Here is a 25738-nt window from a genome sequence, read left to right as displayed (position 1 = left end):
GCCGCCTCCCTCCCGCCTCCCCCCGGCCCCTCAGCGCCTCCCGCGGCCCCGCCGGGCGGTTGGCCGTTAGGGGCGGGGCTCCCTCAACGCCCGCCCCCTCACCGCCCAGCTCCGCCGCTGATAGGCCGGCTCGAGCGCTCCATCACGGCGCCGGCCAATCGGCGGCGGCGGGAGGCATTTTGAAGCGGCGGCGCGGCAAGATGGAGACACTCACCTTCCCCCGCTACAGCCCCGACGATATCGTCACGTACCTGCGCGGGCACCTGCTGGCCGGCGCCGAGGCCCGCGGCCTCACCAAGGCCGACCTCTTCGCCACCCCCAAGGTGCTGGGGGGACGCGGGGGGCCGTAGCTGGGTTAATGGCCGGGGGTTGTGTTCGCGTAATGGGGCGTTAGGGCTCGAGCCGCCGGGGGTTCGGTCTCGGGGGTTAATTACCTCAGTAATTAGCGGGGGAGGTGCTGACCCGTGTCCTCTCCTCTCGCAGCCCGAGGTCCTGCACATGATTTTCATGAGGATCCTGCAGAAGGTCTATGGGATCCGCCTGGAGCACTTCTACATGGTACGCGTGTAGTTGCAGACATAACAAAACATGAAAGGAAAAAAACCTGCACTTTCCAAACTACAAGTTCAGTTATCTCCCTTTTATCTTCTCTCTAATGAATGGCAGTGAATATACTGTGTTTTTTGTCTAATCAAATGAACAGGAGCTTAGAAATCCTCCCTCTCTTGCAGAAAACCCGTTAATGGGGCATCTTGCGCGTGTGAGGGTTTGTGCTCCCTGTGTTCAGTGAGGCGGCTGCTCTGTTTGCTCGGGCAGGAATGAACGTGTGTCACTGCACTGCAGCCATCAGCATCGCCGCCACAGGCTTCTTCCAGCCTGGAAGTACCTTCCCAGGAAAAGGTTCTTCACTGAGGCAGCGGCTGGGAATGCTCCCTGGAGGAGTAGTCGCAGCACCTGGCCTGCTTCAAGAAGTTCAAGAAGCGTTTGGACAAAGCTCTCAGAAATAGCGTTTAATTTTTGAGTGGGCCTGTGTGGAGCCAGGAGATGGACTCAATGATCCTTACTGGTCCCAGCTCTGGATATTCTGTGGTCTGTGAGGTGTTGCTGAGGCCTTGCTGGTTTGAAGAGCCCACCTGGTCTGGAAGCTAGCTTCAGCCCAAGTTACTTGTAGAAATATATAGTGGTTTCGTGGGTGTCCTCCCTCAGGGTATTTTTATTTTTGTTTTTATGGAGAGGAGAATGCCTTCTCCCCAAAGGAACTAGAGGACATGAAGAGTGCACTCACCACTGTAGGCTATAAGAAAATTGTCTGTGGTTAAACTGTGGATTTAAGCTGTGGATTCTTCTCTGATACGCTGCAGGTGCCAGAAATGTCTGGAAGGCCTAGGGGGGCCTGCACAAGCCCTGTGAAGGGCTGTTAAATCTCAAGACACTATCTCTGGCCTTGAAATGACATTGTCTTCTTGGGCATCTGGCTTTGGCCGTTGCTGAAGGAGGGTCTCTTAGAAGGACCGGTCTAGAAGGAAAGTAAATGGTGCGTTTTGTGTTTAATCATTTCCACCTCTGAAATTGAGAGGAAGGCGAAGAGAAGTGCAGTCAGTGGTCTGGGCTAACTGATACCTCGTTGATTAACATTTAACTTACCTTGTTTCTGCCAGACAGGAATGGATTCCTGATGGCAAGAGTAAATAGTATTGTCTCGTGCTGGTTTTGGATAAGCTGAAAGGGAAAATCATACGTGCTCATGACAACTTAGTTCTTCAGACAATAACATTAGCTGGGATATTGTATTATGAGATTTAAATTATCAGAAAAGGCAACAGTGTACTACTATCTTCTCCTTCTAAATTCTTCATTTTAAAAGAGTTTAATGTTTGATTTTCAGATCTTTAAAGAAAGAGGCAGTCTTGCTGTTTGTTAGGTGTGTAATGCAGAGACTGTTCTGATTCTATTTTAAACAAATCAAAACGGTGGATTTAAATTGAATTCCAGCATTTGTGGTGTTGTTGCTTTAGTTATTGCTGTCTTTTTCAATTTTGGCCAGCCAAAATTGACACTGAAAATAATCTGCTAACTAACTTGATGACATCCTTCTGCTTCTAGCTTGTGTTCCCCAAGCATGGGGAAATGAATATCTGTATGTTTAACCTATTTGAATGATCTTATGTTGTGGAAGTGATCCTTTGTGTTTTCTTATAAGTATTCTCTACTGATGTGTTGACTCTTTATTCTTCAGATGCCCGTCAACGTTGAAATAATGTATCCGCAGATATTTGAAGGCTTTCTACCTGTTTGTAATATGTATATTCACATGTAAGTACAAGATGGCATCTGTTCATTCATTTCTCCTTATAACGAAGGAGAAACATTTACTAGAACGTTTACTAGAAACTGTACTTTTATTGCGGGTAGTGGCTCTGCTACTTGTTGGCTCTGAGTGAAGTCTGCAGATAAACGAGAGACAGCAATGCTGTAATGTAATTCTCAGAGGGCAGCTATCTTGACAAAAGGAATGTATTAGCTTAACTATATCTAGCCTCCTGTGAGGAGGCTTATTTTAGTCTTATTTAAAACAAAACAATAAAAACCCCAACCAGGGTGGGGCGTTAATCTATTCTTTTAATGGCTAGAGGTTCATTGTTACACCTGGCAGAGGAATCTTGGATACCTGTTGTGTGAATTTGCTGTGTGAATTCTGTTTAGACTTTGTTGAAATGCGTGTTAATTTTCCCCTTAAAACCGAGATGCAGCCTCAAATCTGACTCCCTTAGTTAAGTGAAGGAGTTCCTTAATTAAGGTGAAAAGCAGATCTGCAGGCAAGTATTTTGTCTATAGAATTCCTTATGAGATACTGTAAGAATACCAATTTTTAACACTGATCTGTGTAGTCCTACTATTTATTCTCCTGAGACATGTTGTCGCTATGTGCTTGTGCATGTGCTCTGGAGTGAGGGGACAATATGTCTGTAATAAATGTGTATAGTGCAAAAACTGAGTGCTGATGACTGAAAATAAGGCTGTATTCTGTTTCCTTACAGGGAGCGCTTCCTTCCAGTGTGCCGGGTTAACGATTTTCAAATTGCTGATGTTATAAATCCAAGTAAGCAAGTGCATTGTCAGCCTTGTGTTTCCTGGGGTGGATATCTTGATATCGAGGTGCTTTTTCTCATTTGGCATAAGTGGGCATCTGCTCCTCTGATCCTAAAGGTGGTCTTTAGACAGGATGGTTCTAGTGAGTGGTTTTCCACCTTAGTCCCTATGTAGGCTAGTCCAGTTAAATATCTGAGGAGAGTCTTGTGTACTGGCTCTTGTCTTCTGATCTGGAGAGCGAAGTGTGACAAGCTTTTAATAATGTAGGAATAGGTGGCAATGGAAATTATATGGCATTCCAGAGTTGATAGGAAGAATGTCTTATGCCAATGCCTGTGTAGGAACTAATTGAATTTTTGCTTCATTCTTTCCAATACCTAACTTTGGTGATTCTGGTGCAAAGAAACTTAGAGTTCTTTAGAATTGCCTTTTCTATCACTTCTGGGTCTGGCTTGTCTAAGACATTTGAGAAGGTTGTAATCATCTTTCACGCAGTTGACTTGGAATAGAGCCAGAATGTCCCTGCAGTTCTAACAGCTAGCTTCAGTTAGCCTGAGAGTTACACTGAGGTTCGGTCTTCAGGGCTGTAGTCAAATATTGACACTCGCTTCATTGTGAAGCTGTATATTACTAGTCTTTCTACTAGGTGCCAGTTTTATTTGTTAAGTAACATAGAATTGCTGAGACCTTGTAAGTTCATAGCTTGGTGCTGCTTTTGGTGTGGTCCATGAAATCTTTGCAAGGTGAGCAGAGAAATAGCGCATTTGCATGCTTCAGTAATTTCTCTCTCTGAATTGCGTTTTGCCCAACTTCTAAGCAATTGCAATGCAGGTGGAGACCAAAACAGTGATGTCTTGTCATTTCCATTCCAGAGGCAAAGAGGACAGCTCGCTTCTTGAGTGGCATTCTCAACTTTGTGCATTTCAGAGAGTCCCGACGTGAGGCCTACTTGGAGCTGCAGATGAACTATGTAAGATTGGGTGCATGTTACTTCAGATGCTTACTTAAGTATACTTAATGTTAACCTACATTTGGGAGCATAGAGGTAGTGGATTTTTTAACAGCGTGTAAAATAACACATGAGAATCTTAAACATAGCCGAGTAATATAGGAATGTGCCCATTTAATATTAAATAAAACATCTTGTGCAGCTACATTATGCACTGTAAGCGTACACGACTACTGTAAATGGCTTAAGAAAAAACATTGCTGTGCTCTTAGGGAAACATCTCTGTTTAGAACAGTGAGTCGATGGGCTTGTTGATAATGTTGTAAAGGTTTCTGTATGGTACCATGGCTGAGTTACTACTTAGGCTATCATCTGAGTTTTTTCCAGTAACTTGTTTGATAGTTCTGTTCAGCCTTATAAGTGAAGGTTTGACAACTCAAATCACTTTGAGAGAATATAGATGTAGCAGTTGTTGGGCTGAAGCTAGGGCTGCGGGCAGTTTCTTTTCTGACTATCTCAGTAATTCAGAGATTGTGAATGCCATGTGAAATAATGATGAGCAGAGCTCTAACAGAACTCGAGAAAAACAATACTCCCCTAAAGTAAAAATCTTCATGAATCCTTAACTTGCAGAAATCAGCTATGGAGAAACACCAGCAACTGGAGACTGCAAATCAGGAGGCAGCAGTGAAGCTGGAGAAACTGAAGTAAGTATGAGGAGTAAGGGTTGTGAGATGCAGTATTTCTTGGTTTGCTCAGTGTATGTGGGCGCCTAAACAGGACCTGAATATTTGAGTTTAGTGATTTGGTGGAATTGGCTGATAACAACGGACTTCTTTGAACTTGATCGCAGCATTGTACTGTTCAACCAGTGCCCAGAATCCATTTCCATCTGTTGGAGATAAAGCTCTTTTTAGACCGTAAGAGACATGATTGCATTCAGTAACCTGTTTTTGGTGTGTGTGTGAGACTAGATTGCTATAGATAGTGGGATCTAAGTGTGTGGATGCTGTGAGTCGAGATACTAATTAGTATTTGTTAATGGGAGTGAAATTCATAGCTCACTTTCATCATTTTTCTTTCAATTGACTGTCTCCTCCAGCAAGTGCTGTCACCAGGTGCATCCACGTGCCTGTGGTGGTTTTACCCTGCTGGGCAGCTGAACTCCACTATAGCTGCTCTCTTACCCACCCCTCCTCAAAGGAAGAGGGGGAGAAAATATGATGGAAAAGGGCTCAAGGGTTGAGATAAGGACAGGGCGACAGCTCGCCAATTACTGTCTCATGGGCAAAACAGGCTCAACGTAGGGAGACTGATATAACTTATTGCCTATCACTAGCAGACTAGAACAGTGAGAAACTAAAAGCAAACTAAAAACATCTTCCTCCCATCCACCCTCTTCTGCCTCCTCCCCCTGAGCAGCACAGGGGAATGGGGATTGTGGTCAGCCCATAACATTCTCTCCTGCTCCTTCGTAGCCACTCTGCCCCTGCTCCACGTGGGGTCCCTCCCACGGGATGCTGTCTCTTCCAAACTAATCCTCTGCTGGTTAGCCTCCTTGGGAAACAAGCCAGAAAGTATAGAGGTGTTTCTGTTGTGTTGCACTCACAGCTATAGAAGTAGTTCTACTGGTATTAGGCTAGAGGAGTTGCTGGCAGGAAATAAAAATGTGACTTTTGGAGTATGTATTTGCTTTAAGAGGATATTTTGTAAATTGGGGGACTAGTATGAAACTTTCTTGCTGTTATAGTTGTTTTTTAGTGATCTGTCTTTATTGCTTATATAGCTGTAGGAAGTTTGTCTTTAACTTAATGGATGGGTAAAGTTGCCTTCCTCAGTTATTTGACGTGGCTGCCCCATTCTCTGTTTCAGGCCATTTAGTCCTACTGACTGTATCTTTGCACCATTAAGTTTTGTTTTGCTTGTAGGTAATAGGATGAGAAGGTGGCTAGTTTCCAAGATTGCTTTCAAAACAGAAAGCTGCTTCCCTGATAACTGCTCCCAGTATGTGCAAGGCAGGAGGTTTTCTGGCTAGCAGTAGTTGTATCCCAATATGAGCTGTTTCTATGGCATGTAATATTATGCAAACTCCGTAAATCCAAATAAATTGGTAGAAGTGTTGTGCTTTTGTACTTGTCTTTATTTAATGGTATCTTTAAATTTACAGTCCTATATTAAACCTGTTTCGCTTATTTCTGAAATAGCTCTTCAGAGTATGCTTCACTTCCAAAGCCTTGTAAGCAGAGGAAAATAAGTTGAATTAATTTCAGACTGCCTTAACCTGCTCTGTGATGTTGCTGGCTGTAAGCTCTTTGAAAGAGTGTTTTATCTGCTGTACACTACTGACCTGACTATAATGATGCTGAAATTGTCCAACGCCTTTATTTTTTGTTTAGTACTGTTCCAGTTGAACAGCAAGCAGAGTTCAAGCAGCTGTCAGATGACATTCAAGAACTGGAGCAACTGCTAAGCCATGACTATCGTCGGAAAACAGTATGATATCTTTATATAATCCTCTGAACTGCTGCCATGGCTTCTGATCACGGGTGTTCCTTAGTTCTGTTCATTCTTTGGGTTTGTTCCCTACTCCTACAAAGAATAAAAAGGACTTTGGTTTAAATCAGAAAAGGTCATTGCAACACCATGGCCTGTCTAATCCCTAGCATTACCTGTGAGGAGTGTGAAACATGCATGATATCAGAAGTTTATTCAGCTCTTCCTTTTTGAAATACGGTATTGTGTTGGCTTGAGAGATCCCTGTATTATTCTTAGAAATGTGATGCATATGTTTCTCTCTTAAACTGTTTTCTTTCTGAATTCAAAGAAGGAACTTGAGGTGAGCTGTGGCAGGAAATGGGATGAGGCCTACAAAGGGTCACCCCAGTGGAATGACTAGGAGAAAGAGTAGGGTTGATCGTGGGGTGGGGTCACTTCCCAGCAGTGGCACCTTTCACCTAAGATCTCATAGGTAAACTTTTCAGCTGCAGTAGGGTGAAAAATATCTGTGGTTGGTCTTTTTTGTTACTTTAAGCCATGTCACCATTATTAATAATATTAACCATGTACTTGAATTCTCTATGACAAGGGGCCTTGTGTTAACTTTTCTCAAAAATGGTGCCTTTTAGACTGCAGTTTTGTATTCTAGTCATGGTGCTCCAAAGAAATTATCAGTGGGTCTCTCAGAGACAGATCTGTGGTAGAAGGGCAAAGGAGCTAGTAGTTGTAGAGGTGTTTAAATTTGTTACTTTTTTTCTCAGGCAGCTTTGCAAGAAGTGATTTCACAGAAGAAGTCAGATATTACAGAGAGGACCCGAAAACTGGTAAGTACACCTCTGTGTAGGCTGTAGCTTAAATCTGTGTTCAGCTAATAGATTGGTTTTCTTTCTAAGATCAGATTATTCTTGGAGCTAGGTAATATTCATGTGGTGATTACTAGCTGTTTTTTCTTTCAAAAACTGCATCAGCAGTTTTTTCCAGAAGCGTTGCTGCAGTAGCCTGTTTTGTTGTTACTTTTTTAAATGCCCGTCCTTGCAATGCGAAGCTGTGTGTTCAGGAAGCTCATCATGGGCAACAGTTCTGAATGCTTGAGAAGGTACAGGCTAGCTTACATTCATAGAATGGCTAAGGAGGCAGCCACTGAGCTGGCTGGAGAGAAATTAGGAGGTTTTTGAGAGGTTGTATGGGAAGAGTTGCCCTAAGTGAGGGGCTGTGAAGGAGAGAGCTGCTAGTCGTGTGTTAGCTGGAAGGATGTTTGTGGAATACTAGTTAAATACTGTCCTTGCAACTTAGTGCTGTACCACTGTAGACATGTTCAGGGAGTGAAGTGGACTGTTAATTGTTTTGAGTGAGAATGTTATGATTTAAAAAAAAACCCACAAAACTCTGAATAAACTTCCTAATGAGGAATGACTTACAACAGAAAAAAGAATGTGTCTAGCCTTAAGATCCTGACAACTCTGCTTTACTATTAGCAATGTAAGTGAACAAAAGTACATCTTTGTCTTGAAAACTAGAATGAGCTTAAAGTGACAATGGCTACTTTGAAAGAAGAACAAGAGCAGCTAAAATCAAAAATTGTGGAGAGTCCAGAGGAACTGAAGAACTATAAGGAACTGATGAAAGAGACTGTTAAGAAGCTCAAGAAATCCAAGGTGAGGTTTTTTTCCTCCTTCCATGTGAGGAGGTATTTGATTAGAAAAAAGTACATGTTTTACTGAACTCACATTGTCTTGAACTGGTTCTTGAATAAGTTATACTCCCAGTTAAAAAGCAACGTAATGGTGGTTAGTCTCAAATGAAATCAAAACTTCACAGAAAACTGAAGACTTTTGGTGTTTTTTTCCTTTTTGAGAAACGGAGTTGCAGTCACTGGTGCTTTGTCTTAAAGAGTAATTGTTTACTTGTGAAACTAGGTGTATAGCTCTTGAATTTATTTATTCCTTCCTAACTGCTTGCTCTGGAGAGATGCCAGTATTTTTGGCAGCTCACAAATGTCCTTGGGTTTAGAACAGGTGCTTTATACCATCTCTGTTCTCATTCATGGTTTCTGGAATTGCTGTCTGTCTCTACTAGCATGCTGAACTCTGAGCTCCCTTCCTAGTGTTTTTATGCTTTTTTTATGGTAATGTCCATTTTAAAAAATGGTTGTTGTTCACGAGCACTCATGAATCTGTGAAGCTTACCTAACTTTCTCTCCCTAAGGATTTTTGTTCCAAAACATGGCAATTTTATTGCTGTAATTCCAGACATCTGTTTTTGTTTCATGTAACTTCTGTTTTACTAGTATTGAACTTCTCCAAGGTACAGTTTTTCTGTCCCGACAGCTTTTGTAGTAAGCTGGTTGGTTCAGTGCAAAACACTTATGTCACTTTTCCTATGTTTTTGTTTACAAAGATCTCATTTCAACAAATACTAAATATTAATTCCAGTGTATGTTAAACAATGAGGGAATGGGCTTAAGTCAGTATACCTTAGTGCTGTACCAAATAACTACTGAATTCCTAAATTGTTCTATTAATACTTTAAATTGTTCTATTAATACTTTTTTTTTTAAAGCAAGAGGTTATTGAGAAATATGAAGGTTACCGAGACCTAGTTGAAGTTCTGCCATCATGCCAGTTGGAGGTGCAGTTATATCAAAATAAGATGGAAAGACAGGGAGAAAATGTGGAGAGACTGGCCAGTGTATTATCAGAGGTTTGTATTCCCCCTAACCAGATATAATTTGGGTAAGTTTAATATCAATCCAAGTCAGGCAATCATCAGTAAACATCTGCTTTTTGAAAGTGCATCTTTGTCTGCCCCAAAAAGAAAGAATTCAGATAACTTCAAAATCTCATTATGAAAAACATCAGTAAAACAGCCGCTGCTTTGCTGCATGTCACTAACTAATGTACTATTGACCACTTTTAATAGTCAAGCCTTTGTTGCCGTAGAAACCTGACCTAAAATAGTTTGAACTGTCTTGGGGTTGTTGGTAGGAAATGATGGAGGAGGAAGAAAAGCGAGACCCAGTTTCTTCTGCCTATAGAGCAGAAACTAGAGCAAGAAATTACCAGTTCAGGACTATTTCACATCCGAAGTGCTTTAATTTTACTGATGTTACTGAGTTAGACTTTCACTGGTGAAATGGTTATCTTAATAAAGCACCTTGTAGGTGCTACTCAACTGTGTGAGAATGCAGTTTTTAGGAGCATTTGGGGGAAAAAATGTAATCTTTTGGGGATATTGTATAACATGTTCAAATTACTGGTGCCTAAGAGAGCAGACCTCCTAGTAGCTTCTAAAAATGACACAAGTAGTAGGATCTTGTCCATTCCCATGTATTTCTAATCAGAAACTGGAATATTAGAGGGAGAACTGGTTAGTAATCAATCTTTTAAAAAGCAAGACCGTTCTAATCTTAGGGAGCTTTTAACAGGATATATGGTTTTATTTTCCCCGTTTAATTTGTTTCAATACTTTTTACATGCTGTAGGTCAGAAATCTGGAGGACCAGCTTGAGAGTGCTCAGATAGAGCTGAAAAAGGGGAAGACGGATGAAATGTCCTTAAAGAGACTGGTCACTGCAAAACATGAGAAGCTGTCTACAGCTGAAATAAGGATAAAAAAGAAGCGTGAAGATGTTGAGCAATATAAGCACACTGTGTTTGAGTATGGATGAGTTGATTTTTCCTCCTGGTGCTACTTTGTCTTTATGTGCTACCAAAGTTCATGTCTGGTACAAGCATGTAGCTTAGCAGCAAGAGGAAAATGAGTGATGTGGGATAGCTTTGTATGAAGACCAGTAGTGCTGCAGGCAGGGACTTGGTGTCTCAAATCAATAATTGCAATGTGACTTGACAGCAATTCTTTTATTGGATCACTAATTTAATTTATAATGCTTATTCTGGATTCTTTTATCTTCTTAAAGAGAATGTCACATTGGGATAATTTTCCAACATATCAGACTTCAACAAAGCCCCATTTGCCTTTCATGAATTTTTCATAATTTCCCTTGCCACTTTTGCTCATTATCAAAGATGTTCAAGACCCATGGGGAAATGGGGCTCGTATCTCAGAGGAGTATTATCCTGACATGATGCTTCTAAAACAAAAGGAAAAGTGTCATTTGATCAAAGCCTCTTAGCCCATCTTCCCTTCTACTGTATGCTAAAGGCAAGTTGCACAGCAGTGTTTACAGCGCAGCAGTCGCTTCTGCAGTAGCAAACTGCAGCGTTGTAAGGTCATGGCTTCACTGTGAGATTCGAAGTGCTGAACTGTGGTAGAGAAAGCTCGTTGTATAACACTTTTTTTTGTACACTGCTAGGAAATGAAACATGGAAAATTATTGGCTGGGGTAGCTTAACTATGGATGAAGAAAGCTTTTTCCGCGTAGCTGAGAGAGGCAACTAAGACTTAATCATGCGGAAAGGCTTGTGTGTTGTGTGGAAAGGCAGCAAGATTCCCAGGCCTCTTTTGCTCTTCATGTAGGGTATTGTATCAGCTAAAGGATATTGGAAGGAAAAGTAGCTTTTAATTAAATAAAGAATGAAAATAATACAATCTAATGCTCTTCTATACTAAAAGTTGCTGCCAATTTGTTTTTAATGTGTTAGATATTTCCCTTGAGAATTGAAATGAGATGTTTTGATAAGAAAGAGGAAAAGGGAGTAACCTTGGTATGAAAACAAGTTTTCACTGGTGAATAAGAGAATGTGTCCTGATTGTTCCCTTGAGATAAGAAGCTCTAAGTAGGCTTTCACTAAGTTTGAGTGATTTCAACCATTCTTTGGAGAAAGCAGCAGTTACAATTCCAACTGTAATTATTGTGCGAATGTTAAATATAAACTGGTAAGTGTTTTACACATGAAATCAGAGCAGATCTCCTGTTCCCACAGTAACTCTGCTGATTACGTGGTAGCTCACAATTGAAGCTATCTCAATTTACCTGCAAGGTGGGGTGAATTTGGAAATTACATGCATGGGTGTATGGGATAGAGCTCTAACTTGGTGGGAGGGAGTCTGAGGATGAGGAGAGCATGCGCTTAGTTGACTTTCAATTATGCTGAAACACCGTATCCCTTTTGCCCTGGTCCAGTGGGTCCCAGGCCAGGGCTGGCTTTTAGTCAGGGCTCTCTACTCACATCTGTGCTACATGGTTCAGAGGTTGGAAGGTGCCGTGTCCAGCTGTCTGCCGGCTTGAGCTGGGTCAGTTCCATTGGAGTCCTTTGAGTTGTCTTGATTTGCAGTGACTGAGGATGTTCAATGTATTGCTGTAACTCCATTCTGAATTTTTCTTCCTGTACCTATGCTGTTCTAGGTTAAGGATCAGACAAATTGGTTGAATAGCTCAATACTAACTCTTCTTCTCCCGCTTTTAGGTATTGTAACAGAGTTCAGGAAAAGAGAGGTGCTGTGTATGATAAAGTGACAGCAATTCACAATGAAATTCAGCAGACAAGGTTCAAAATTCAGCAGCTGAATGAGAATGCTGAAAAAGAAGAAATGAAAGCCAAAGTGAGTGGTATGGTTTCCCTGGTTGTATGGTTTTCTATGGAAAAAGGCAGAAATCCTGGCGGGTTACAAGTAGAAGATCACAGTCTGCTTTTAGCATCTCCTTTTATCTGCTCATTGCTGAAGTACCATCTGTGCTGGGAGGACAGGGGTAGCTGTCACAGAGGCAGAGGTCTTGGTGGTACAGGTTAATAAGGAATGGGGCAGTACTGGTGTGAATACTGTGCTAGTGCTGGTGTTTGACAGCCTTAGAATTGAGAGTGCTAGAGTTAAACAACAGGTCATTATACTGGGATTTTGCTTCCGGCTTCTCTTATTCTTAGGATGTTTTGCAACTTTCCTGTATTCTGTGAATACTTCCTATGCCAAGGACAAAACTTTGAAATCATGTGTGACCACCAGGCCACTTTCACTTAAGGTTTATACTTTGTAAGGATTTAACTTTGAATTACTTTTTTTTCTTCCTAGGAAATATACCTAAATCTGAAGGCTGGATTGGAGAAGCGCCATGACTCTCTCATAAAGACAGCAAAGAATTATGCAGCCTCAAGAGAAGATAAAATTGCTGAACTGAAGAAGGGGCTGCTTAGCATTCAGAGTCCTGGAAGTAGTTCTTGAACCTGCCTCTACTTGTGTTCCAATTGCATTATATTTGTCTTCGTATCTGATCTCAGCAGCTTGTGCTTTATGTGCAGTGGCTAATTATTCCAGGCAAAACCCAACTTTCTCTAAAACCACGTCAGGACGTATTTAGCTTTCTAGACAGATCCTGATGTTGTGAGCTTGTTAACGTGGGTAAGAAAATACTTGGTTTCACCTGTTTGTATTGTTTTGGTCGGTACCCAATTTGGGCAGTAATAATTCGACTCTTGACAATTTTTTTTGTCATTTAGACAGAATTCTGCTTTCTGTAGAAACTGTTATACAAATTTTAATCTTGGATGACCTGGCTTTTTGGGCTGGCCTGAATGGGCATACTGTTCAAGGTAAGGCTGTAACAGCTGGTATTCCACTGACACTACTGAATTAAAATTAAATCCTGATGGAGCAGTAGCATCCATGTAAATGTCAAATTATTCTAGTCGTGATGTTGGTGACTGTAAATGTTTAAAGGTGTCATTTTAGTTAACAGGTGAGTACCTCTAGATGCTCAAACTTGTTTTTACTCTGTGTAGTATTGGACCCTCATCTGTCTTAAAGCCCATGTTTGGGTGCTTAGTCCTTTTAAAATAAAAAATGAGTTATATAGATGAATATTAGTAATGTAACTTGTGATGGCACTCAGCTTGCCATAGTGTTTTGAGAATGTTTTTGGTTACTTCAAGAAATAAAATGTTAATTTTTAAAACAGTTGATATAAGGATATTTAACCCTATTTCTGTTATGCTTTTTCCCTCCCTACTCTCCCAACTGACTTAGCATAACATTCCAATTGGAAAATAAAATCTGGTTCGTACACTTGTAGGAACATGTACTAAAAGCTTTCATAATGAAGGGAAGAGGATTCAAGCCTGTGTAGAGAACATCTTTCTGATTTCTGTAATTCTTCAACTTCTCTTACAGGTGCTAGCAAGTCAGTTAAGAACAGTGGGTGATCTTGTAAAGCTCTTACTGAGGCATTAGACTATTCTAAGTTTTTTCTTTGAATTTTCTTTTTACATCATAGCACTTAAACTTCAGTGAAAGTCTGTGTTAATCTGCAAATTTTAACCTAGTACAAAGTTTCTGGTACAGCTTTCCTATTTCCGCCACATACAGTCTGAGTGTGGTAGGTCACTATTACAGGTAATGCAACTTAATGTTTTTAGGAGAGTGAATATATTGTTCATCCCAAATGTCCTGCAGTGTTGTGCAGTATTTCCTGGTGTAGAGACCAGGTAAGTGTAACTGCTCATGCAGTTGATCTTTCCAAGAGATAAAGGTGTTAAATACATGAAAGGCACAGAAAAACTTTGTGGATTTAATGCACTAGGCCATATGTGGAATAATTAGTGATGTTTTGGGTATTGTGCTTTGAAAGTGAGCTTTTGTTCCATGTTGTGCGTTGAAGCATTATGTTCTCCATGTGCAGGGGTGGAGATGCCTTTTATTTTTTTTTTTGCTCCTTTCCCTAAGCCATAGCATAGATTCTAGTCTGACACAGCTACTTTCTATGGGAAAATGCAGCTTTTCGTTGGCAGCACTCACTAATGAATTTGATGCCTGTGTAACACAGCGTGACTGGTGTTTAGGTATTTCCAGGCTTAGAGTATTTTGGAATCTCCAAAGACATCAAGGATAGAATTTTCCTTGAGCTTTCTTGCAGTATCCCTGCTTCTCATGCCTGTCTAGCCCACGTGGCAGCCAGCAGCAGCAGGGGAAGCTAAGCATTCCTTCTTTCAACTGCTCTGAGAATTTTGGGGCGTGGGTTGTTTTGTTTTACTTTGATGTTATACAAATTCAAGAACACTCACTTGACTTGTATTCTGTAAACACAGCGGCAGTGTTTGCTTTCTCATATCGACTGGTTGGAGGTGTTCAGCAGCTTTAACAGCCTAGATGTTACAGCAGCTCTCATGAAAGAGATTCACAGAAGCTTCAATTAGATACCGTGAGGACTGTTTCAGCTACCAGTTTATTTTGACAGGAGTAGCTGGGAGGAAGCTGTGTGTAAAGATAAGGATTCTTAGATGAGGGATAGTGCCTGTATAACCCAGTTGTTAGGGATCTAGGACAAAGTAAATGCTAACTTCTGGTTCCTGCTTTCAGGAGTTTTCTGACACCAGCTGTTGGGTAAAATAAAAGGCTGCTGTTCATGGGGAGACAAAACTTACGATATCCAGGGAGGGGTTTATGTATTTCCAATAGGCTCTTGAGCCTTCAGAGGAGCTTGTCTACTTGTTCCCAAAATACCTATAAGCAAAACATAACAGAAGTTATACTTTATCAAGAGATACATGATTCCTAGTTGTGAAGCTACCTGCTGCCTTTCAAGAAGTTGTACTCGTCTTCAACCATATGGCAAGGCAGTGGGGGGAGTTTTAGTGTGACCTGAATAGCAGCGCAGGGAGAATGGCTTTGCTAAGGCACCGTAGCTCAATTTCCCTCAAGAGGGCAGTGGCATTCCAAATTTTCTTTTTTGCTTGTTTGTTTCTTTTAGTATTACTTCTGTCTAAATGCCTATAATCCTCTGCTAAGCCCTAATTCAAAGAAAACAGCAAAATTCCTTGTTGAGACACTAGAGTGAAATTAGCAAATTAGAGATGGAAATGAATCATGGAGCTGATAGAGGAGAATAGGCAGGCGAGGCTTAGTGGAATGAGAGCTTCGCAGCCTTCCCTGTGGTCTACTTGTGAAAATAATTGAGTGTCAGCAGCTACTGTACAGCTTGGCATAACATTGTTCAAATTAGTAGCTTAATTTTTGCCTATACTGTAGTGCTTCATGTTCTACAGAAAGCTTGCAGCAATCTTGCATTGTATGGCTTGGGCTGACAGGCTTTCTCGACTTGCTTGTTTCAAATGTGTGTAATTACTGACAATGTCCTATAAGCAATGAAGGAACCAATTGTTGAAAAGAGCAGCCTATTAACAGGCTTTTGAAAAGACACTGTCTCTGCTTTCTGTACTCTTCCTTTAGACAGGCATAAGTGGTCTGGCATCTTATGGCCAATACCTGGATTTCTTCAGGGTGAAATATTTAGCATTACAGAAATACTGACTTGCACACAGAAGTGTGTTTGCAGCTAGATACTGAGTTTAAATAACAACATGAAAAGTTTTCTTGACTTCTAACCCTGTAAGCAAAGCTTACTTGTACTGAGTGCTCCCTCCCTATCAGTGTCTGTTAGTTTAATAGCGTATGTACAGTGTCTCCCTTTCTACTGTGTATGGCATCAAGTAATTTTGTCTGTCTACCTGGGCAGGAGTAATTTGTTGCAGCTCAGCAAACTCCTCCTTTATTCATACTGCTAGTTTTATTTTATTGTTACTGTATGTCTCTCCCTAGTTCTTCATTCCCTCTTACAGGAGAGGGAAGATGCTTTCTTCTCCTTTGGCCATAAGTCTGTTGCTCCCTACAAGTTTTATCCTTGGTGTAAAAAAAAACAAAAAAACTTACTATGTTTTTAGCCTTAGACATCATCTCACTGTGCACTTGCTTTGTGCTCTGATTTAGCATGGTCTGGGTCTTGCCAGGGCTGTTCTCTAGGGAACCTGCAGAGATCAGGCAGTAGCTTAGATCACTCGGAAAGTAAGTGTGAATATAGGTATTGCTCAGAAGGTCACTATCTAGGAGTGGAAAATTTAAGATTGTCTGTCTGCATGCTCACAGTCTGTCCCAAAGCTGCCTCCTTTACAGCTGGAGAATTTTAGTTTAGAATTAAAAAAAAAAAAAGTGTATGGTGGGAGGTGGGTTGATGAGAAGGCATGGAGCTTATCAACCAAATTATAACGTGCAGCTGCTGTGCTGGTGGGAGAGTGCTGTACACTAACACAGATGAAAATATTTCTTAACAGCTCAGATGTATGAACAGCCAGAATATGTGTGTGGACAGCACAGCTTGACCTTCCTGTTATTTGTGAGTATCCTTCCTTTGTACAGACTGTGCACACCATAAAAACGGTGTCTCCTGCCCACTAGGATATGCAGTTTTAGAGGGAGGACAGACAGGCCTTTGCTCCAATTTTTTAAAGATTTGCAAACAGGTTTGGTATCTCTGCAAGTAGAATACATAGTGACATGGGAAATGAGTCAGCAACTTGGATTATGGCTTGGCACTGTATATGAACACACAGCCTTAATTTTAAGAGGCTGTGTGTGATACCTCTTTTCCTCTTTGTATGTGTTATGGTCCTCTTCCGTGTGAAGGAAGGAAGCCTCTTTTTTCTCTGTCCTGGTCTGTTGCTTAAAGATAAATATCTATATGTATTGCTGGATAAAACGGTCTTTAAAACTGTCTTGGAAGCTCCCTTTCTATTAGGCTTTGGTCAAAGTGAGTAGGATTGGGTTAGGTCAGCAAGTTTTTATTTTTCAGTGGTTCTTTTTGCTCTGGTTGTAGGATGGGCTGGAAGAGGAGATGCAGGTGTTTAGCCACTTGGTGGGGCTCTTGGCACAGATAGTGGTGACGAATTCATGTTTTGTTTCTGTCACAGCTTTGCTGAGGAAGCCAGAGGAAAACCGCTGAATCTGCAGCCTCAGAATAACAACTTTGCAGCTTGACATTCCTATAGTCTAGGACTAGCCAGGACCAGGTAAACTAAAAGTTAATTTTTAAAGACTTTTTATAAAGATTTCAGAAGATTGATGGTCAGCTTTGTGCAAAGACCATCCAAGCAACGGTGAAAACCACTACGTCCATCTTAGTCTTGTCTTCTACCTGGAGGACATGAAGGGTATTCTGAGGTCACCTGTACCTGAGAAATTATGTTCTACTACACAGTAGTGGGAATCGGCTTCAAAGTGCCCTTTTACTTTTAGTAAAGCTTGCTCTGGCCCTGTGGCCACCTTTAGCTGGCTCAGTCTCCAAAGTTTACAGACTAGATACAGACAGGTGACTAAGTATTGGCCCTTTATGCTGCTGAAAAAAAAAAAAGTCTGGAGAAAGGAGATAATAGAGATAATAGAGCCTGAGCATGGTAGTCACTTGCCTGTAGTTCATGTAAGTGATTGGGATCGGTCTAGGAGTGAGTGTGAAAGGCTCATACACGTGGAGCTGTGTTTTGATGCTGACCCGAGGTGAAGTGTGTGTATAAACTATGAGGCTGAAAAGAGTCTGGTGGGAGGATGCTCATGAGCCTTGAAGCCCTACATCCAGGGGAACGTTTTCCTTTTGGAAAGACGGTCTTGACCTTTCTATCACAATTGTAAAGGATAAGCCATTTATTATAATGCATAAAATAAACGTTTTAGATACTTGGGAATAAAAACTAGGAAAACTTGGTTAAAAGACCCACCACATTCTCCAAAGCTAAAGACGGAAAGCTACATTACATGAGACCTTCTAAATAGGTAGAGAATTGTACATGAGCTGATGAAACTCCACAGCATTTTGCACTTAGCTGACCTCTCCTCTGTGGCTTTCAGTGAGCCCTCCTCATTTCTGGTATTTTTAGTGCTCACACTTCTATACAAATGTTGGCAAAGTATTGCTTGTGGTAGACTTTGTGGATGCCAGCGGATTGAAGAAAGTAAGTGGTAGGTATGTGTCAGCATTGCTGCAATATGCTTTTGTTCCTTCAGCCCCAAAGGTGTGAGTGCTCTCGCTATTTTTCTGCAGCCCTTTGCTCAGTACCAGTAGGGTGACTCCAGAGTGGCAGAACCCAGTAACGGGTTTTTAAGAACTGTGCTGATCTCTTGCAAGGTAGAGATGGAGCTTTCAGTTGGTGTGTGTGTGCGTGATTTGAAGGGGATTGGACTGGGTTTCTTTCATTGTTTATCACCTTGTGTCATTTCTACTTCTGTAGTGCCAGCGAGCCAGAATCAGGTTTGGCTCTTGCTGTGCTCTCTATTGTGTAATTGTCCTTGATGCTCTTTTCCATAAAGTGCTGATAGCCCAAAATGGACAGAGCAACAGGTAAGTTGTCACCTTTCTAAAGAGACACCAATTTCACTGTCTGTACACAATTCTTTGCCAATCTGTAGTACTGAGGCTGATTTCTTGTGTGGCATCTTCAAGTTGGACTTGTATAGTTAATGATGAGGCCTAGGCTACATGACACAATCCACAGGACCTTGTATTCCTTGATTTGATGTGGTTGCCTGACCGTACTGCAAGTACAAAGTCCATTTGTAGAGATTTTACGTTGCTGTTGAGGTTTGGTCTCATTTTCTACATGGAATGTTTGTGTGCAAAGCCATTGCAATTTGGGAGCAAACCCCTGCAGTGCCTAAAGTGGGGCAAGCCCTTGCAGATGCTAAAAAAACAATCACTAGGGGTACACATCCCTTACTCTGGGAGAAGGGAGATTGTAGGTGTGGTTTCTCCTTGAATGAAGCCCAAGAAGGCTCAGTTCTATTACTGCTAGGCTTTTCTCCCTTTTCGCCCTTGCTCACAAAGCAGAAATAGAGCCAGGTGTCTAAGAGCTGAGCTTCCTGGTTGGGAGCAAATCATACAGGACTTACTGCAAAAGCTGAGTTCAGAGGTTGTGGCAGTGATACTGCAAAAGGGTATATACTGAAAAATACACTCACAAAGAGAACTGGACATTAAGAAAAATAATTTTTGCAAACTGCAAGGCCCACTGGCGGAAATTGGGAGAGGCCGGTGTTTGTAGAAAATGAAGTCACTGCAAACAAAAGGAGGGAAAACCCAGGTTATGTTGAGGTTTCCATAGCAACCCAATACTTTTCCTGGAAATCTCAAATGATGAGATCTAATCTATCTGCTGTTTAACTCTTACGTGCAAAGCCCTCTCCGTCTCAGCCTACCCGCAGTCCTTCACGGTGTGCTCCGTGGGGATGGGTGTGCTGTCACTGTGCAGCGCTGGTCTGCATGGGGAATGATGTTGCTGGGACGAGTCAGAGCGTGTCCCATTCCTGAGTGTGTAGAAAAGGAAATGTTTATGGGGCAGAGGCAGTGTTATATGGGCTGGGTAGGAATGCCTGCTGATTTGGGGAGGGTTCTCTTCTGCAGATCCCAGAGAAGAAGGGGTAAACTAATACTGAGAGCGGAGTTGCCAGGCAGGTGTGTTGCTGAGATATCTCACTGCTTGTAGGGTTTACCACGTTAAGATGTCCCTTGAAGCCGTGCAGCTTCGTGAATGTCTGAGATCTGTAGGAAACTTTGTGTATGTTTGGAGAGTTCATCGATGTGGCCTGACTTAAATCGCTTGAATTGGTATCTAGCAGTCCCTCCTTTGTCTGACGGGCAGCGGATGTGGGGAATGCAAGTCGTGGTGGCTGGGGAAGTTTCTTGTGGAGGGAGGTGGCTGGGCATGATACAGGCAGGATGTTAGTAAAACCTTTGGGATTTCCATTATCATGATGTTGATTTTAAGTGACTGGCTGGTGTGTCCTGCTTGCAGACTTGGTGCTAAATTGATCACTAAATTTCAGAGTTCCCATCAAACAACAATGATAGACACTATTGTTTTACTTCTTTCTAGCAGGGCTTATGAGTTGCGGGCATATGAAGATTCAGAGAGATTTTCACCTATTTCTAGAAACGCTTCTATTTGGTATTTTCGTATTTCTTTTGATGAATGGCGAAGTACTGGCAGGGCTCTGTCGCATGTTGTGGCCTTTGTTTTTACTGCAGGCCTTAGGACACTGGGTCAAGTGCTGTGGCCAGAGGTGTGTGACATGCATGTGGCTGTTCTCACTTCTGTCGCTTAGAAACCTGTTGCATGGCTGGTCATAAGTGCAGAAGAGGGAATTCAACAGCTTGTGTGATCTCCCGAGTTCTGTGACTTTTGTGGTCTTGAAAGGGGAAAAGCAGATTGTCCAAAGGATGATGTGCTCTCTGTATGACAGAGAGACAGCCATAGATAGGATTTGTATGTTGTGTTACAGCCTTGTTAAGGGCCTGTCTGACTGTGGCCAACCCCTCTAATGTTCAGCAGAAACAATATTTTGCTTTAATAGGTGGGCTTTCACTTTTTTTTGTTCTGCTTGTTGTTCTGTTGTTAACCTGCTGATGCTTATTGAATCATAAAGATTAGTGGATACCCAGCAACTATTGTTACAATATTTAGAAGAAAACCAGTTCCGAGGGGTTCAAAGAGCGGTAATCCAGGTACGTGCAAGCAAATAGGAAGCAGTGCTTTAAACCGGTATCTGTTAACAAACCATCCCCCCTCTTTAAACATTTATTATATTTCCTCATATTTCTCCTGACAGCCACCTGTTCAACTTCTGACCTGTTTGTAAAAATCTGCACACCATCTATCAGAGGGATACATGCACTTACAAACTTCTGTTCTGTGGGCATTAAGTAAATTATTTCTTTAAGATCATATGGCAGATCTATAATTAATTAAACCCTCCATGATATTAGCGCAAAATAATTTAGCCTTTCTAAAAAGGTAAATGTAATTTGCCGATCTGGTATTTGGAAGAATGCTTTCCCCAAAATCAATTCCTTTAGTTTCCAGAGAATAGAAATGAGAAGCAATCTCATTTTAATTATATCTCTTTATTGCTAACAAAGGAATGATTTATGCAATTAAATTAACTGGCTAGAAAATTATTCTCAGCTGGGCTGTCCTAATTCTTTGCTTTCTGAATTGCAGGCTCTTACACTTCTCTATGTAGATTAATTTTTCTGATATGCAAACAATGCTCCTTGTGTTCATTTTTAACATTTTTTATTCACAGCTCCCCTTTTCTTAGTGTCAATGACATGAGTAATATTTGTGCACTGCTGAGCTCTGATTCAGGCCTTTTTTTTATGTAGAAAGATGGAAAAAATCTTTTCTTTTGAACCTCATTATTGCTGGTGCAGAGCAAGGTTTTGAAGTTTTCTTATCTATTGCTGAGAAACAGCAGCAGGAACACGGAGGAAATGCAAAGATGTCAAAAGATGAAAACTTCTGAAGGAAAATGTATCAGCATTGAGAAGACAGGTGAATTTGCAGCTACTGTTAAGAAAGCATTTTTATGCATTTCTCTGAAGCCCATCTTCCTGTAGCTGGGTAAAAAGCTGAAACACAAGGAGGGGGGAAAAAAAACTGTCTTGTTGCACACAGACTTAATAAGGAAAGGATTTAGGATTTTTTTTTCTGCCTGGGATTGCCTTGCAGTGGCTGGCCAGAATGCTGGCTAGTAATATTTGGGCTGAGGGGAAAATTACCATGTAACAACACATTGTGACCATGTGCCAACACAGTCTGACATCTTCTGAATGGGGCATTGGTGTAATCTGCTGTTTTAAAACAGCAGTGAACATATTGCGGAGCACGTGTTGGCTCTGTCTGAGCCGTCCTGCCCTCTATCAGTAAAGATGTGTCAGCTGGTCAGTGTTTGCTGTGTTGGCACTCTCACACCGCTATCAGATGGCTTCGAAATAAAAAAGCAAGAGTTTTGTCTGCTTTGGTACGCAGTGTTTTGGGTGTGGAAATGTCTATGCCCTTGGGATTTGGGGTGGCTTCTGGCTTTTGACCTTCCAGGTAGGAAGGATTGAGCTATGTTCTGGGTAGGACAAGAAAGCACCCCGATTGTCCAAGGGGGATCTGCCGTGCTGATAACTGCTGGGAGGCTGGATGAGTGAGGTAGTTGTTGTTATCCTTGAGGACATCTCTGTAAGAGCAGCATGCATTGGATTTGCTTAGGAAGTGGGATCACACCAGTGGGAAGAACCATTCGCAAAGAACCTTTATCCTTGGCTGACTTCCCTAGTCCTGCGAGCTCTTTGCACTGGATGGTGCAGGTATCCTACTCTGCAGGTACCTTGGCTTATACAGGAAAGGATGTCTTAAAATGTCTGAGGAGGCTGTTGTTGGGGGCCTGTTCACAGGTAGTCTGTAGAGCATGCTTTGAGTTCAAAATGATCTAGACAAATTGAAGGAATGGTTAGAAATCAATAAGATGAAATTCAGGACGAAAGCTACCTTTAGGGAGAAAACGTCTGATTTGAAAAAAGAAAAAAACTGCCTGGGGAAGCAGTATTGCAGGAAAGAATATGGGTCCATAGTGAATCACAGCAAAGTGAGTCAGAGTGATGCTCCTTTAAAAAGTAATCTTGTTCCTGGAAATATTAATAGGAGTGTCATGTGCAGTGCTGTGGGGGAGACACAACTACTCTGTATTATTTGGTGAAGACTAGGCCGGCAGAGCGCATAGTTTTACATGCTGCAATCCGAAATGCCAAAATGGGAAAACTGGGAAGTCATGACCTATGGGATAAATAATGACAAGTTTTAGAGAGGGAGGACAAACAACTTCATTTACAGTAAGGGAGAGCTAAGCTGATCCTAGGAGAACTTTAGACATAAGCTACAATGCTTGACACTCGCACATCAGCCTGCCAGATAAACCCTTGGACCCACTGGATGTGTCCTTTGGTCCCCCCAGCTCCACCACCTTCTATTAACAGAGCAAGACCGAGCTCTCCTCCTGGTCTGTGTTGTTCCATGTTCCCTGCAACGTATGTAGGTAGATGGCTTTGTACCTGTCAGCCTCCTTTAGCTCCTGTTCCTTCCTACTTGTAGAGTGAAACAACTTCCTACCTTACGTTGTCAACAGATTCCAGAGGGGGATGGTACTGAAAGCTGCTTCTAGTGAGGGCTGAGGGAAAGGTTTCACGTCTCAACAGCCAGAAATCCTCCATTCCTTTTGGTACAAGCAAGAGGTGTAAGCCTATGAGGATCAGAGCTCAATTATGGAGTAAGCAAAGAGATGTGCTGGTGGTGAAATTGAAAAGACAACAAGGAAAGGAAATTAACAAAAACAAACAAACAAACCCACCTTTCCTACAATTAATTGCAAGGTGATGCTTCACTGGTACCTCAGCTCGATTCTGTTATGAAGGGCACTTCCAGACCATTGGAAACCTTCTAATGAGGCACAATGACAATTGCAAAAAAAGAACCACCAAAACAACAGGCCAGTCCTTTGCTTTGTTCTATTGAAATAAAGGACGTGAATGCTGCAGTAGCAGGAATTGTTCAGCCACAGTACATCTCCATGGAGCCGGGAGGGGAGGGGAGAGCCAGAGAAAAGCACTCCAAGTTGCAAAAATGATTTAAAAATAAAGGTTGGAAGTGATGCTTTTCACGAGCACAGCACTGTAATAGTAACTCTGACCTCTTGGCTGAACTGAGAGTACATAGGAACATTTCCTGCTCCCTATGTCATGCTTGCTCTTCCTATGGTTCTCTCTGTGTCTGCATTGCTCTGGGAACCAGGGAATTGCTAATAATACTGGAAGGAAAAGCACCCCAGGGCTGTGGTCTTCCCCCAGCCATCCTCCTGGGGGATGTTTAGGATTACCCTGTGCAGCTCCTGAAGCAAAGTTTTAAGGATTAGACCTCAAAAAACCCTCTGCTACAATCTGAATTCTGGAGTCTTTAACAGTGGAAATGAGTGAGTTCCCTCCAGATCCCCTAATAGAATTAATCACCTCTCCATGGACCATTTCCCAAATGTGCCAGGATTTAATTTCACACTGACTGATATCCAGATGAAAAGCTGTCTTCGCTGGTAGCAGAAAATCTTGCCTTCTGGACAGCTCCTCTCTGCTGAAGGTGGCCATTCTCCCCATGAAAAGATCCCTGCTGCTGTGCTTCCCTCGCTGATCCTATAGGGTCCTACAGAGATGGCTGCTTAGGAGTGCTTTTCCCATCCCAGATAAGGTTTACTGCTTTGTGAAGCTACTGTAGATGTGCTTTCTGCATACGCTTTTCTTCCAGACATGTATGGTATTACAAAAACAAATGGGATTTATCTAGCATAAGAAAGGTGCCTGAAGCAGGAAGGCATGCAGTTAGGGCTGTGCTCTCTGGGATTCCTTGGAAAACTGGGTGGTATTGGAGGGTTGTGTCCATTTCTCCATGGCTTTCTTAAAAAAGGATAGAGATAACACCAAAGAGTAAAGAACAGAACAAGCAAAATGGGACTTCCAATTGTTTCACCCAGTTTCACCATTTTTTTTAAAGCCTAAGATTTCTTCTTTTATTTATTTCTTCTACTTTTATTTGTGCTCAGGTTCTGACTCTTGTCAAGCAGGATCCAGCTAAACGGAGCTTGGATTTCCTAGCATCAGAGAGGGCATTTGAATAAAAAAACAGTATTTTTTGTTTCATTGTATAACATTAAAATTTTAAAGAACATTTTAATAAATATCAAATGACTAGTTAATATTTCATTTTAAATAACAATGATACTTTTGTTTATGACAAATTCTAGCTATCTTAGTGCTAAAAACAAAATCAAGTCAAAATAATCTGGCTCACTACACTGAAAGATGCAAGTACTAGAAAGTTTTATGTTGGCTTCATATGATTTTTCATTCCTATCCTGTCTTATAGGAGATACCTATCTTACAGCAGTGGAGGAAATGAAGCAATGTAACGTACAGATAATATACATTGAGTAGAACCTTGTAATGAGACTACCTGTGCTTGTGCATGTCTGTGCTTTCTGTGTCTCGCTTCAGAGATGAACACCGTACGAGTAGGCTCACAGTCTGGTGGTGTCCACCTACCTGCCGAGACTGCTCTGCCCCGTCATCGAGGTTGTTAGTAAGGCTGTTAAACAATATCGATCCCAACATCCTTCCCTTAAAAATACCACTGATAACTGGCCATCAGTTGGACCTTGTACTGCTGATGACCAGGCCAAGCCCGTTTTCTGCCTACCTTATTGTCTGTTTACACAGTCCCTTTAGATATCACCAGTTTCCATACGGGTACTGTGGGAGACAGCGTCAAAGGCCTTGCTAAAACCAAGATATTGCCGTTATTTCCTCCTCCTCGTCCATCGAATCATAGAAGGCAGGCGGGCTGATCAGCCATGACCTGCTCTCAGTAAATCGATGCTTTCTGTTCAGTCACCACCTTGTTCACCCGGTGCTGTCACGTCAGTGTGTGTCGTAAAGCAATACTGGAGAGGAATCTTCCACCCAGGTCTGCTGGGATATGTCAGTCCTGAACCAGGGCCAGCCTGCTGCTGCTTGCCCTTCGTCCTAACTATCTGCAGCCCTTACCCTGAATTTTCTTTCTGATTTTTTTTTTCTTTTGCTCCAAATGAACTCTTCCGACAAGAATGTTAGTGTCTAGATCTGTCTTA

General features: G+C 41.8%; 2 protein-coding genes across 3 annotated transcripts in view; both read left to right on the top strand.

Annotated features, from left to right (window-relative positions):
* The first annotated feature begins 180 nt into the window (after window positions 1-180).
* NUF2 (NUF2 component of NDC80 kinetochore complex) lies at window positions 181-13394 on the top strand. The gene is made up of 13 exons (XM_067001324.1): window positions 181-323; window positions 484-558; window positions 2237-2313; window positions 3039-3100; window positions 3963-4060; window positions 4673-4746; window positions 6436-6532; window positions 7297-7359; window positions 8053-8190; window positions 9095-9235; window positions 10017-10192; window positions 11902-12037; window positions 12503-13394. The coding sequence occupies exons 1-13, from the start codon at window positions 201-203 to the stop codon at window positions 12650-12652; spliced, it is 1410 nt and encodes a 469-aa protein (XP_066857425.1). The 5' UTR covers window positions 181-200; the 3' UTR covers window positions 12653-13394.
* A 147-nt stretch (window positions 13395-13541) lies between these two features.
* The window catches only part of LOC106047788 (uncharacterized), a 136513-nt gene continuing 124316 nt past the window's right edge, over window positions 13542-25738 (top strand). For both annotated transcript variants that reach the window (XM_067001327.1, XM_067001326.1), the window contains exons 1-2: window positions 13542-16592; window positions 17167-17265. The gene's annotated coding sequence lies outside the window, so the exon portion shown is untranslated. The remainder of the gene's footprint in view (window positions 16593-17166; window positions 17266-25738) is intronic.

The sequence above is a fragment of the Anser cygnoides genome, chromosome 8 (assembly GCF_040182565.1).
Source record: "Anser cygnoides isolate HZ-2024a breed goose chromosome 8, Taihu_goose_T2T_genome, whole genome shotgun sequence".
NCBI lineage: Eukaryota > Metazoa > Chordata > Aves > Anseriformes > Anatidae > Anser > Anser cygnoides.
Note: the sequence above shows the minus strand (reverse complement) of the source record. Positions and strands in the feature narration are given on the sequence as shown.

Bases quoted from the DNA above. Each gene is read 5' to 3' on its own strand.
- NUF2 (XM_067001324.1), top strand. From the start codon at position 201: ATGGAGACACTCACCTTCCCCCGCTACAGCCCCGACGATATCGTCACG. The intron at 9,236-10,016 runs GTTTGTATTCCC...TACATGCTGTAG, and splicing joins TGGCCAGTGTATTATCAGAG to GTCAGAAATCTGGAGGACCA. The intron at 10,193-11,901 runs GTATGGATGAGT...TCCCGCTTTTAG, and splicing joins TATAAGCACACTGTGTTTGA to GTATTGTAACAGAGTTCAGG.